This window comes from Notamacropus eugenii, chromosome 5, assembly GCF_028372415.1.
Source record: "Notamacropus eugenii isolate mMacEug1 chromosome 5, mMacEug1.pri_v2, whole genome shotgun sequence".
NCBI lineage: Eukaryota > Metazoa > Chordata > Mammalia > Diprotodontia > Macropodidae > Notamacropus > Notamacropus eugenii.
In genome coordinates, this window is record NC_092876.1 from 27142518 (window position 1) to 27157272 (window position 14755).

The 14755-nt window shown below is 40.7% G+C and overlaps 1 protein-coding gene across 1 annotated transcript in view; it reads right to left on the bottom strand.

Annotated features, from left to right (window-relative positions):
* Window positions 1–14755, bottom strand: part of CEACAM20 (CEA cell adhesion molecule 20) — a 28659-nt gene that overhangs the window by 10656 nt on the left and 3248 nt on the right. Inside the window, exons 2-3 of the mRNA XM_072615529.1 lie at window positions 12650–13006; window positions 535–816 (exon numbers count right to left, since the gene is read on the bottom strand). Coding sequence (XP_072471630.1) covers window positions 535–816; window positions 12650–13006 — 639 coding nt within the window. The remainder of the gene's footprint in view (window positions 1–534; window positions 817–12649; window positions 13007–14755) is intronic.

Here is a 14755-nt window from a genome sequence, read left to right on the forward strand (position 1 = left end):
ATCTATTCCTGTGGACCCTGTGGTTCCTAAAAATTTATCACAGTTGCCAGTTGAAGTCAGCTCCCAGGCATGGCCACGGACAATCTCCCAGTATCTCAGAACCAAAAGAAATCTTAGCATCTTCCAGGGGAACTTGGACAAAATCCTTGAGGGCATCCCCAATAATATAAAGGTTGGAGTGGATGCTCCTTGGAGCTAGATTCAGACTCAGACCTGGGATAAATTTTGGCTCTGTCATTACCTTCCAGTATGACCTTAGGTAAGTTATTTCTCCTTGATTTTCTTCTCTGAGGTAAAGTAGGGCACTGGAATAGATAACCTTTAAACTCCATATCATGATCCTGTGACCCCTCTGAGTTCCTCTCCAGCTCTGAGACTGTGTGATCTGAGCCATCCCAACCCTGAACAAGAATCTCCTCTATTACAAGTGGTCAGCTCCATGATGGGGACCTCACTATCTACTCAGTTCATGCTGCTGAGCAAAGATGTGAGAGGTCCAGGTTCAGGTCTCTAGAGGGAAGGGGAGATACTCACAGTAGACAATCAGATTGATGTCATCACTGCTCTGCAAGCCCACTAGATTCCAAACTTCACACTGGTAGTACCCCCTGTCCCTTCTGGTGACATTGTGAATAGTGAGGCTCTTGTTATCTGAAGACAGGGACAGGTGCGGACTGGGTTGGAGCTCATGATTATTCAGGAACCACGAGATGTTGACGTCCACATTGTTGGAGTTACACATGAACTTCACTGAGCTCTGGAATTCAATGACCTCAGGTGGAGCATCCATGATGAGGCTGGGCTTTGACGGCATCTCTGGAACAAGAGAAAGAAAGAGGTTGGCCCATTGTGCCAAGGGAGAGGGTATACCCATAGCCCATACAGTCAGTCAGTGAATAAATATTTATAAAGCTCCTACTATGTGCCAGGCACTGGGGATAAAAAGAGGTAAAAAACAGTCCCTGCCCTCACAGTCTAATGGGGAAAAAAACGTGTAGGCGACAATGGACAAACAAGATCTATAGAGGATAAATAGAAAATAGCCAACGGGAAAAGGCACTAGAATGAAGGGGGATTGGGAAAGGCTTTCTGGAGAAGGGGAAGTTTCATCTGGAACTTGAGGGATGCCTCCTTGAAGAAGTGGGAGTCAACATAGGGTCACAAGAGTCTAAAGCTAAGAAGGTACCTTCAAGGTCATTTTACAGAGGAGAAAACTGAGGCACAGGAAGACAAATGTCCTGCCCAGGGTCACACACAAGAAGAGCTGGCGTGGCATCATAATCACTGCAGGGCAGAGGCAGGGCAGAGGCAGGGCAGAGTTCTTGCCCCCATTTTATAGATATAGAAACTGAGGCCTGAAGAGGTTAAGGCCAGAGCACAGGGTTCAGAGCAGAGGAGGAAACTTGAAGCCAAGACAGGTGAATCCATAGATTGAGACAGAATGAGACCTAAGTTGGACTCAAGCACTTTGGACTCAAATTGTCAGGAAGGTGGACTTGACCTTCTGCCTAAATCTACCTCTTTATTCCTTCCTCTCACTGCTCCTGGTTTTGCCCTCTGGATCACGCAGATCAAGGTTCCTTTGCCCCTCCACAGGACAGTCTTCATCTCTCATGACACTCCCACCCCAATCCTTCCCTTCCCTAAGCTGTTGTTTATTCATTCCAGTCATGTTCGAGTCTCCATGACCCCATCTGGGGATTTCTTGGCAAAGACATTGAAGTGGTTTGCCACTTCCTTCTCCAGCTTATTTTACAAATGAGGAAACTGAGGTAAACAGAGTTAAGTGACTTGTTCAAAGTCACACACCTAGAAAGCGTCTGAGGCTGACTTTAAACTCAAGTCTTTCTGATTGCAGGCCCGGCACTCTATCTACTGTGCTACCTAGCTTCCCTTCCCCAGGCCCAACTTGCACAATTCCTTCAGCCAGTTCTCATGTTTGGAGGTCTTAGAGGGTCTAATTCCCCTATTTTTAGAGAAATTGAGGCCTAGAGAGGTTGAGAATAAACACAAAAGATTTAAATTAATAATAAAGGCATTTTCATAACCCTTTAAGGGCTTTACAAATGTTAGCTCATTTCATCCTCACAATAATACTGGGAAGTAGGTGCTACTCTTATCCCCATTTTGTTGATGGGGAGACTGAAGTAGACGGCAGTTGAGTGACCTGTCCAGGGTCACACAGTTAGGGTGTCTGAGGCTGATTTTGAATGTAGGTCTTCCTGATTCCAGGCCCAGGGCTCTACCCACTGCACCATCAGCTGCTCAACAAGAGAATGTAAGGAAAAACTGACATTTAGACCAGTGGTTCTCGAAGTGTGTTCCAGATATCCTGATGGGTCCCCAAGATACTTTCATGGGTCCATGAGGTCAAAACTACTTTCATAGTAAGATGCTTTAATTTCTAAAACAGGAAACATCAATAGATATAATCCACATAAACAAAGGCTATGGGGGGAAAGGAGGGGTATTGGGTCATTTTTAAGACCAGAAAGGAATCTTAAATCCAAAAAGTCTGAGAATTGTTCATTTAGACAAGGGAAACCATTGGAAGGTAGAGCAAGACTTGGAGGGGAACTTGGAAACCTTCTGATCCAAGCTCCTTATTTCACAAATAAGGAAACTGAGTTCCACAGAGATTCAGTGACTTGCCCTAGGTGATACCCAGAAGTATAAAGCAGAGCCAGGATTCAAACTTGAATCTTGGGACTCATTTCTAGAGGCCCAAGACAAGGTTTGTCCATGGCTTGGCCAAGGTCAGACAACCTGGCCCAAGTATCTGATCCAGGACTTGAACCCAGGACTCCTAATTTCAAGACAGAGATTCATTCCACTCTGCCAAGCATGCCAAGACAGCAGCCTGCTATATTGGTGGTCGATCTTGGGGTATGGCCTTGGCCCTACTACTTACTAATTTTGTGACCCTCGGCAAGTTTTCTCTCATGACCAGGACAGGGACTATGTTTTTGCCTTTCTGCATATCCCTAGAGTTTAGTACAGTGCCTGGAATATTGTAGGAGCTTATTTAATAAATGCTTGTTGACTGACTGCTTGACTATCTGGACCTTAACTTCTTCAGCTGTGAAATGGGGATAAGAATGCTTATTATTGAAGACCTAGGGCTTCCCTGATGACAGTGCTTCATAAACATTAAGGTATATCATGGTGTTACAGAAAAGTGCCAGACTTGAAGCAAAAGAACCTGGTTTCAAATCCCAGCTTTGCCACTTATTGCCTATGTGACATTGAATGCCCCCCTTCTCCTTCTTTCAGTCTCAAATTGTCCCTCCACACAGAAAGAGGCTTAGCCTAGAAGGTCCTTTATTGCTCAGAATACTATGTGACCTTGAGTAAGTCACAGAATCATAGAATTGCAGAATGTGAGTTGGAAGGGATCTGAGTGACCCTCTAAAAACCACATATCCACTAGGACACACCTGACAAGTAAGGATACAGTCTCTTCCTCAGGACCAGCCAAGGAGGAGCTTACCACCTGCATTTGGGGAGAGCTCTACTCAGGAGGAAAACTATTCCTAACATCAGTCTTAGGTTAGGTTTACAGCACCTTTCTCATTTGTCCTAAATAATAACCCCCACCATAACAACATTTATATAGTACTTACTATGTGCCAGACACAACACCAAATGCCTTATAATTATTGTCTCATTCGGTCTTAACATCATCAAAATAATAGCATTTCTATATTACCTCAAGGTCTGCAAATATCATCAAATATTATCTCAGTTTATCCTCACAACTACCAGAGGGTAGTTGTCTTTATTATCCCCATTTCACAGACAAGGAAACTGAGACTCAGGAAAGTGAAGTGACCTTCTCAGGGTCACATAGTTAGGAAGTATCTAAGACTAAATTTGAAATCCAGTCTTCCTGATTCCTGTTCTAGCATTCTATCCACTGAGTCATTCAGCTGCCAAATTCTGCCTAGATCTGCCTTGTGGGACAAAATCAAACCATTCTAATCCTTCATCCACGTCAGGCCATCAAAAGAGTACCAGTAGGGTGCAAAGCAAAGATAGAGGATTCAAGGCAGCAGACCAGGTAATCTCTTTCAACATTTCCTTCTAATTGACTTTAAAATAATGCCTCAAATCAAATTTTGGAATGGCAGAACCAACAAAAGATCAGGGTGACATATTTTTTCAGCCTAAGAAAACTTGGGAGGTCCTTCAAGGGAAGTCTGCGACACCAGGGTGGAGCCCTATCCAGAATGCCCACACATAGTAGCAACAGTTTCAGGAGCTCTCAGCCCTGAGATAGTGAGGAGGGCTCAGACAACTATCAGAAAGAGATTACAGGGGATCCTTTGCTGACACTGTGTGAAGTTTGTTGCCAATAAGCAACTCTATTACTCATACTCAGTTCTGGATCACAGTTCCAAGGTCAAGAAGAGCACTAGCATTGGTGGATGTAGAGGAACAGGAGCCTTTCCTAGGTAAAGATCAGAGCACAGACCAGGAGAACAATGACCACACCTGTCCCCGGGTCACACCACCTTGGAAGCTCTGAAAATTGGCAGGACCCCAGAACTGGCTTTGAAAACAGCAGCATAAAAAAGCTTGAAGCTTGGCATGGTGCCTCCTCACCCTAGGTGAGCAGAACCCAATTTTAACATAAAGTTAAAAGTGAAGAAATAGCCTGGGGAGCAGACAACAACAGTGAAATAATTTTACCATAAAAAGCTACTACAGTGGCAGGGAAGACAAAGACACAAACTCAGAAAAAAGACAACAATGCAGAAAAAAATAGATTATAACCAAAGCCTCAAAGAAAAAATGCTAGTTGAACCCACATCCAATAAGAATTCCTGGCAGTGTTAAAGAAAGAGATAAGAGTGGTAGAAGAAAAATTGGGAAAAGAAATGAGAGTGATGAAGGAAAGTTATGAAAAGAAAATTTACAGTTTGGTAAAAAGAGGCACAAAAAAATACTGAAGAAAATAACACACTAAAAAGCAGAATTGACCTAATGGTAAAAAGAGACACACATGTTCATTGAAGAAAAGAACTCCTTAAAAAGCAGAATTGGTCAAATGGAAAAAGAGGTACAAAAATTCACTAAAGAAATAATTTCTTAAAAATTAGAATTGGGCAAAGGAAAGCTAATAATTCCATGAGAAATTAAGAAACAATAAAAGAAAGTCAAAAATATGAAAAAAATGTGAATATCTCCTTGGAAAAATAATTGATCTGGAAAACATAGTGAGGAGAGAAAATTTAAAAATTATTAGAACACCTGAAAGTCATTATCAAAGAGTCTAGACATCATATTTCAAGAAATTATAAAGGAAAACTTTTCCAATATCTTAGTTCCTGGGGGTAAAATAGAAATTAAAAGAATTCACCAATCCCTTTCTGAAAGAAATCCCAAAATGAAAACTCCCAGAAATACTATAGTCAAATTCCAGAGTTCAGAGGTCAAATAGAAAATTATTCAAGCATTAAGAAAAAATAATTCAAATATCATGAAGCCATAGTCAGGGTCACACAAGATTTAGTAACTCCTATGTTAAGAGAGTAGGCAACTTGGAATATGATATTCTGGAAGACAAAGGAGTTGGGATCACAACCAAAGATAACCCACTCAACAAAAATGAGTATAATCCTTCAAGTGAAAGATGGACATTTAATGAAATAAAGAACTTCTGAGCATCCTAACGAAAAGACCAGAGCTGAATAAAAAATTTGACACTTAAATCAAGACTCAAGAGAAGCATAAAAAGGCAGACATGAAAAAATAATCATAAGGGACTCAATGAAGTTAAATTGTGTACTTTCTTATGTGGGAAAATGAGACACGTATCTCCTAAGAACTTTATCAAATGTGGTTGCTATTATTGTTAGTTATTTCAGTCATGTCTGAATCTTTGTGATCCTATTTGGGTTTTCTTGGCAAAGATACTGGAGTACCATTTCCTTCTCTAGCTCATTTTACAGATGAGGAAACTGAAACAAACAGGGTTAAGTAACTTGATCAGGGTCTCATATCTAGTAAGTGTCTAAGATCAGATTTTAACTCAGGAAGTTGAGTCTTCCTGACTTCAGACCTGACACTTTACTCACTGAGTCACCTATCTGCTCCAGACTAATATACTTAGTTGCCTACAAATTCAGATTGCAAAAGGTAAGATCTTTCATACTACTATCCCATTGTAGCAGTGCAAAAGTACTGGAGTACTGCAACAACAAGATCCATTATAGATAGACAGACAGATAGATAGATAGATAGATGGATAGATAGATAGATAGATAGATACATAGATACATAGATAGATAGATACATAGATACATAGATTCATAGATACATAGATACATAGATGATAGATACATAGATGATAGATACATAGATACACAGATGCATAGATACATAGATATACACACAGAGAGATAGAGATAGATATATAGATATGGATATTTTATTTACATCTTTACCTGTCCCAGTTAGAGATTTGCTATGAAAAGAAGAATCAGGCAGATAGTTATAACAGCATCAAAACTCTTCTTCTAAGGGCACAAAATGACAACATAGGTATAATAGGGTAAAGCATCCTTAATTCTGTTTGATTTCAAGTAAGAGTCATAGTTAATATTTGAACAGCCAATCACACAGCCAACTTCCACTATTTAATAGTCAGACTCAGGATTAATCAGGCGGGAGACAATCTCATTCAAGAAGGAAATAACAAAATGGGGAAACCTAGTTAAGAAGATTCTACCTTGGTCTCCATCAAGGTTGTCCTTCAGCCTTTCCGAAGCACAGGCTTCCACCTGTAATAGTTCTTAGGCTAGACTCCATTGAACAACTAGTGGCATTTCCCTCAAATGGTGGATGGCTGCCTTAATAATGATTCAGTTAAGTACCACTCAGAACAATATCAAATTATAGTTACAAAGATTTCAACTCAAAGTTTCACTAATTGTAGCTTAGGTCTGGATACAGCTTTTATTGTCCTCATGTTGTAACAAATTAGCAATAAGAGTTTACCAAGGCCTTACACAAAAATGTTCAGTCAATATCCTTTCTTCCTCTCTAGTCAAAACTCATCCTGGTGTAAAAAATCAGTCATAAGAAATCAAGAAAATAATTATATTCTGGACTTCCACATAGACGCTAATACACAACTGAGAAAACTGAATGCTACACAACTGAGGGAAACAGAGGTAAGGTAACTTGCTTAAGGTCACCCAGCTAACACATTTCTGAGACAAGATTTTTGACTCAGGTTTTACAGATCCATGATTGTCTTCATGTCAGACAGTTAGTATAGGTTGAATTAGGCTCTAATTCACCACATTTTGTGGCATGTCCTATTTTGTTTCAGAAGAAAATTTTGTTAAATCAAATCTGGAATTTTATGATTACTGGTAACATTTAAAACTTCAAATAGTTTTTTCTCAAGGATCATTAGTTGGTAGTACTTGGGAATTCAGTACCCATCATTATCAATTCACTCAATTTCAAATATTCAGGGTGACACTCCCAACTCCCCAGAGCTATTCCTTTATTTCTTTTTAAATCACCAAAATAAATCAATTCCTTTTGTGTTCACAATCTAGCCTCCCACCCCCACTCCCCACTCACTATTTCCAAGATTTTTTAGTTTAACCCTGGGCCAGAGAAAGGAAGAAGCTCTGCATGATAGCTTCCCATTCCCATCCCCCTGCTTTGGAACCCAGGAACTACACACTGCCATTTTATTACATAATATTTCTCATATTCTTCTAATCTCAAAGAGATCAAAAACTTCCCTCAAATCTTTCTTTGTAAAATTCCAAATCCCTTTTACTTTGAAACCCTATCTGCCTAAACTTCCTCTCTTCCTCTCTCTTTATATATATCCCTCCAATCTACTTTAATTAAATAAGAGAACCTTTTGTGTCCTCCTTCCACATTCTGATCCAATATCACTTCCTTACTTCCTTCTATTTGCTCAATTCCTGTAATCTTTATTCCTCAATCATATCCCAGACTACCTATAGAACTAATCTTCACTGCCCTGAAGTTTTCCTTAACAGATTTCCTTATACGTGACCAATTAGTCACTAACTTTTACTTTATGCTCCCATAGTCTATTACAACTCCAGCAACTTAGCTCCTAATTTGGTAAAAAATAATTATTTCAAACTAGCTTCAATTCCATTTGTTTTTTAGTAGATTAAATCACCTCCTTAACTAAAAAGAAAATATATCTATCACCTCTGAAAAGGGGAGGGAGGTTTATGCTGTTCACTTTTCATCTTTATTTTAAGTGCAAACTTCCAAAAAGCCATTAAGTTTTTAGCAGAAATCTTTAAACCACAGCATATTACATCTCAATTACAAATTCCAATTTCCAATTCATTTATAAGGCCACCTTACAATTTTTCCTTAAGTTGAGTGCAGTCAGAAGGGGGTAGCAGAGATGTTGACAACAAGAGGTGTAATAAATCTGTAACTCAGAACTCAGGACAGGAAGCCTAAAGTGATTTTTACTTTCTACTGAGGCACAGGGGATGGGGGAGGGGGGAGGAGGCTGGAAAGAGTGTTGTCTGAGTTCTCCCAGCTTACAAATGCCTGATCTATTCAAATTAAAATTGTTGTTGTTGATTCAGTTGTGTTCAACTCTTTGTGATCCCATTTAGGGTTTTCCTGGCAAAGTTACTGGAGTGGTTTGCCATTTTCTTTTCCAGATCATTTTACAGATGAGGAAACTGAGGCAAACAGGGGTAAGTGACTTAACCAGATCACACAGTTAATAAGTGCCTGAGGCTAGATTTAAACTCAGGAAGATGATTCCTCTTGACTTTTGACAGTACTCTATCACCACCTAACTGCCTCTCAAATAACAATTAAGTTCTGTTATATCATTCACAGAAAGAACACAATCATTTCTCCATACTAAATTTTACTTACTTTTTAGTTACTCCCTGATTCACACAAACTTTTTAAAAATCATTATTAGGGCAGTTAAAAAGAGTTATATGGACAGAGGGCATGGACTTGAGTCAGTTATATTGGAATAATCATGACTGCTAACCATGAGCATTCCTCAAAGCTCTCTCCTGGTCCCCTTCTCTTCTATAATTTTTCCCATTGGTGATCTCATAACTTCCCATGGATTCAATTATCATCCCTACACTGATGATTCTCAAATTTACTTATTCATTCCCAACTTTTTTGCTGATCTATAGTAGCAAAAATGAAGTACTCATTGGACATTTTGAAGAGATATTCTCCCTTCTCTAATGCAGACCGTTATTCTCTCATGCCTGTACTATTGCAAAAACCGGCTGATGTGTCTGCCTGCCTCACTTCTCTCTTCTTTCCAATCTAACCTCCATTTAGCTGTCACAGTGATTTTCCCAAAGCACAGGTCCTACCATTTCACCCCCAAACTCAATAAACTTTAGTTGCACCCAGTCTTCTCCGGAATCAACTTAGCCTTCAGAACCTTTAATAATCTACTCCATCACTCCCTAGTCTTCTTACAATTTATACCTGTTGACCTGAAAACTTGGTTAAAGAAAAGGCAACAGGCTAAATGCATACATTTTATGATTTAATTAAAAAATTAATCAATTCCCTATTAAAGAAAACAGTAACATAATGTATTATGGAGCCAGAAAAATGTTCTGGCTACCAATACAAAGAATTGGGCAGTCTTAAATCTGTTTTAGGACAAAGAAGTGTTCTGTGTCCTTCAGATTTATGATCTCCATAAGTGATTCACTAGACCATTAGAAAGGAATTTCTTAATTGCATAGGTTGTAAATACAATTTGACCAAGTTTCAAATAGAAATTACGACCTAAGATGTCTGTATTTACTTTACCATTAACATGCCATAACAGTATATGTCTACAAATATTAAGATATGGAAAACATCCCATTATTCAAGATAGTGTCTTAGGTTAAAGGTCTCTAAAGGAATGTTAAGTCAGCCCTGGCTGGCTTTTGTTGACATAGGAAGAGGCATTATCTGAGTTTGCTTCAGACAGAACAAAGAGATTATTCCAAAATTTTATATTAAACATTATCATAGCCTAACAAGCACTCTTCTTTCCAGTGACACTGGCCTCCTGGCTGCTCTCTGAACTAAATGCACTCAAGGCATTTTCTTTGGCTACCTCCAATATATGGAACACTCTTCCTCCTCCACTCTGACTTCCAACCTCCCTGGATTCAAGTCCCAACTAACATCCTACCTTCCCAACCTCTCTTAATTCTAGGACCTTTCCTTTGTTAATTATTTCCTATTTATCCTGTATATGGCTTGATGTGTATATACTTGCTTGCCCAAAATACCTTTTACTTTCAGTGCTTTCAAATTGTGGGATCTGTCCTTTGCTTCTTTTTGTATCCCTAGGGCTTAGCATAGTGCCTGGCACACAAAAAGTTCTTAATAAATTCTTACTGAGAGACTAAGAGGGCAATGAATAAACAACTGGGACACCGATTGTTATTCTCCGAAAATGGTCATCAATTGTTTTTAGTTTCAGTTTATCTGCTTCATAATTGATTATGTATAACATCAAATTACAATATAGTCATTACACATACTGAATTAATGTTAAAGTGAAATAAAAAACAAATGCTAGCCAGAAAACAAAACAAAAATCCACCATGGTCAAGGTGGTTCGTATCCTGGCTTTGGCACCTACTTCCTGGGTAAACTTGGGCAAATCTTCACCTCACTAGACCTCAGTTTCCTCCTCTGTAAAATAAGGAGTGACTTTTAAAGTTCGGTCTAGCTCTTCATTTATAATGCTACAAACTAGAGACAACTAGGCCTTTGTCCCAGGGCACTGAAAGTAAAGGGTGGAGTCCTTCCACAATGTGGAAATAACTGGGCTAAGCACCTAATAAGCAAGACTAATTACTTAAAATAGAAAATGAGCTTCTTCCTCTGCCCCAGAGGTTTTTCGTCACCTTACTAGAAAATCCCTACCTCCCCAATAGCAATCTTGTGGTATCCTGGGGTCTCCTCTGACCCTCACCTCCCAAAACATTGAATTGAGGGTGTCTTTGTGCCGCTTGTCCCCAAGTGCAGGAGCTACTAAGCCAGATTTGGCTAAAAAAAGCAAAGAAAAGGAACAAACAGAGAAGAGAGAATGGGAGGGAACATCAGAGAGGGAAGCTGTTGCAGCTGATCAGAAAGAAAACTCTAGGAAAGCAGAGCCAGAAGGCATCACAACCCCTGAGAACTAGGGTCTCCTTAGAAATTAACAAAAGGTGAGCTTTCCTTAATGGGCAGACCCATTAGTGGATGGGGAAGATCTTTAACTCTCTTTAGCATTACTGGCTCCAAGTCCAGCATTCTTTCTACCATCCCACAGTGAACTCACAGAACCATAGGGGTCTACCTGGCCATCCTTCAAGATTCTTTCCTTTGATCATCTTACCTATGAAATTCTGGTTCCCTGGCCAAGATCCTGATATTAAGGAAATGCACTTCCTTTGCAAAGGAGAATTTTAGCCCCTTAATTTGTGGCTTGACTGGGCATCCTACCTCTTTCTTGGAGCCTGCTTCCTCACCACTCTGCAACTTCCTACCTTTCCTCCCTCTCCTTCCTCCTCCCAGGGGTTGGAGGCTGGACTCTTTGGAGGATAGGGCACATCACCACTTCTCCCAGTCCACCCCTTGTATGACTACATTCTTCCCTTCAAGGGCAGTCCTACTACTCACCCATGCAACTGCACTGAATCTGGTCCCAGCTTCAGTAACAACTGTGACAACTGATAATGTTTAATATAAAATTTTGGAATAATCTCTTTGTTCTCTCTGAAGCAAACTCAGAGAATGCCTCTTCCTATGTCAACAAAGCCAGCCAAGGCTGACTCTACATTCCTTAGGAGACCTTTAACCTAAGACACTATATCTTATTATCTATAGACATATACTATGTTTGTTATGGCATATTAGTGGTAAAGAAAATATAGACATCTTAGGTCGTAATTTCAATTGAAACTTTGTTTACCCTTTCCTGTGTCAGCTATTTCAAGTACCTGTTTAGGACAGGAAGCCTGGTGGGATTTTCTTATTGTATGTCACAGAGACATATGTTTACACAGCCTAGAATCACAAGGCCCAACTGACATTGCTTTGTTAATTGTCCTGTCTTACTGAATTTATAATTTGCTTAATTAGGAGAGTTTCTTTCTCACGGCAAAATGTATATAAGCCAGCAGATTTCTGCACTGGGTAGCCAGAACATTTCTGGCTCCATAATGCATTATGTTACCGTTTTCTTTAATAGGGAATTGATCAATTAATTAATTAAATCATAAAAGGTATGCATTTAGCCTGTTGTCTTTTCTTTAACCAAGTTTTCAGGTCTACACAACTTTGCTATGGAACTCAAATATGCTGACTGAGACTTTGCCTTTTCTACAAAAGCAGGTCAGCTCTCAAGGGATAGAAATAGAAGTGAAGAAAGAAGGATGCTGGGGCAGCTAGGTGGCACAATGAATAGAGCACCAGCCCTGGAGTCAAGACGACCTGAGTTCAAATCCAGCCTCAGACTCTTGACACTAGCTGCGTGACCTTAGGCAAGTCTCTTAAGCCCAGTTGCCTTGCCTTCCCCCTCTCCAAAAAAGAAAGAATGAAAGAAAGATGCCATGGATTCCAGATCCAACAATAGAGAGACTCTTACCATAGACTTGGAAACCTTGCGTCGCTGACATCAGCTCACCATCTTTGCTGTTTACAAGGACCCCGTATTTTCCAGAGTCAGCCAACTGGACTCCCTTAATGATGAGGGAACCATTAGATTTCAGGAACTCCTGGCTGGTGAATGCAGGGCCTTCAGTCACTGTCTCTGTCTCAGTGTCATAGGACAGGATGCTTCTCACAAAACCTATCCCCTGAAACCAGGTCACACTGGCATAACTTCCCTCCTGGAGGCCATGCAGGGAAAGAAGGACATCCTTACCCACAACAGCGATGGATGTTTCGGGAATAATGGTGAGCTGGGCAGCACCTGTAAGGCTCCACAAGGTAAGGAGAGAGGCTGGGAGTGGGGAAGGAGAAAAGAGACCAGTGAGACTCATTGAACAAGGAGAGGGCCATATTGTCAGCCTACAGTGGGAGCATCCTTGGAGATGGAGAACTGTGACTGGGGAAGCCAAAGGAGGCAAGCAGGACATAGCTTTTTGGAGACATTTTGTGTGGGAGCACAGGTGAGATTGCACGTGTGTATCTAGTCTAGGCCTGACTTGACTGCAGTTGATCTGGCCTTGAATGAGAATCCTACTTCTGCCACTGGCTACCTTAGAAGCTTCAGACAAGTCACATCATCTCCTTAAGCTTTGGTTTCCTTAACAGTAGAATAAGGAAGGAGTGAGTTCTGAGATATTGTCCAGTTCTGGATATGTCCCCATGAGATGTTCTTTGGACCATAATCTTCAGTAAGGCCCTTTCCCAAGATGTTCTTATTTTGTTATACTATGAAATGATAGGGCAGGGGGGTGGAAGGGGAAATAGATGCTTTCTAAGATCCCTCATAGTTCTGACATTCTTTGTCCTAAGAGCCCTCCCACCTCAGACATTCTGCGTTCTAAGACCCCTCCCAGCCCTGACATTCCCTGTTCTAAGAGCCCTCCCAGCTCTGATATATTCTGTTCTAAGGACACTGTCAGCTCTGACATTCCCTCTTCTAAGCCTCTCCCAATTCTGACATTCCATGTTCCAAAGGTTTTCCCAGCCCTGACATTCCCTGTTCTCAGGACCCTCCCAGTTCTGACATTCTATGTTCTAAGGTCCCTCCCAGCCCTGACATTCTCCGTTCTAAGGGCCTTCCCAGCCCTAACATTATAGCCCTGACATTTCTTGTTCTCAGGACCCTCCTGCCTTTGACATCCCCTGTTCTATGGCCCTCCCAGCTCTGGTAGCCTATGCTCTATACTCTAAGGGATCTTTTGAATCTTATGGCTTAAGGTCTTATGATTCTATGCACAAATATAATCAATAAGTCACAGAACATTGGATGTCATTACTGGATGATACCTCCAAGAATATAGAATTTTGATCTAGAAGGGAAAATGCAAAGCCATTTGTTCCAAATCCCTTGTTTGATAATGGAAGAAGCTCAGACCCAGAGAGAGGAATTACTTTGTCCAAAGTCAGATTCTTGGAGAGAGAGAAGAGAACCCACTAGGAGTGGGGGTGAGGAAAGACTCAGAAGGTCTGACCTTGGGACCCAGCCAACAGTTCTGGAACCCCTCCTCTTCAACAAGACTCAGTGGACATCTGTCAATCAAACAGCTAGTATGTGCCAGGCTCACATATCCTAACAGCCTCCTACGAGGCCACATCAGGACCCAGAGGTGAGGATGGATCTCAAAGGCTCTACCAGTGGACCCCAAGCCATGCCAAGTCCAGCTGAGCTAGAGAGGCCTCCTGTCTGGGCCCAGCAATGGCCAGGGTGCTCATCCTCCAAGAACAAGCCTGACTAAATTAAGGGGTTAGGGGAGAGTTCAGAATCAGGAGAGCCACAGAATAGCACTTGAGGCCACAGCTGCTTAGATGCAGTACAGCATAGTAGTTAGGGCACTTGGCCTTGGCCATTCTTTTGCCTTAGCCTTAGTTTTCCTATCTATAAAAAGGGAATAATAATACTGGAGGTTTGAAGAAGAAATGTACATCAGCAGATCTACCCATGAAAGGAAGGAAAGAAACACATACTTATTGAAGGTACTACACTAAGTATTTTACAAATATTATCTCATTTTATCCTCATAACAACTCTGGGAAGTAGGTG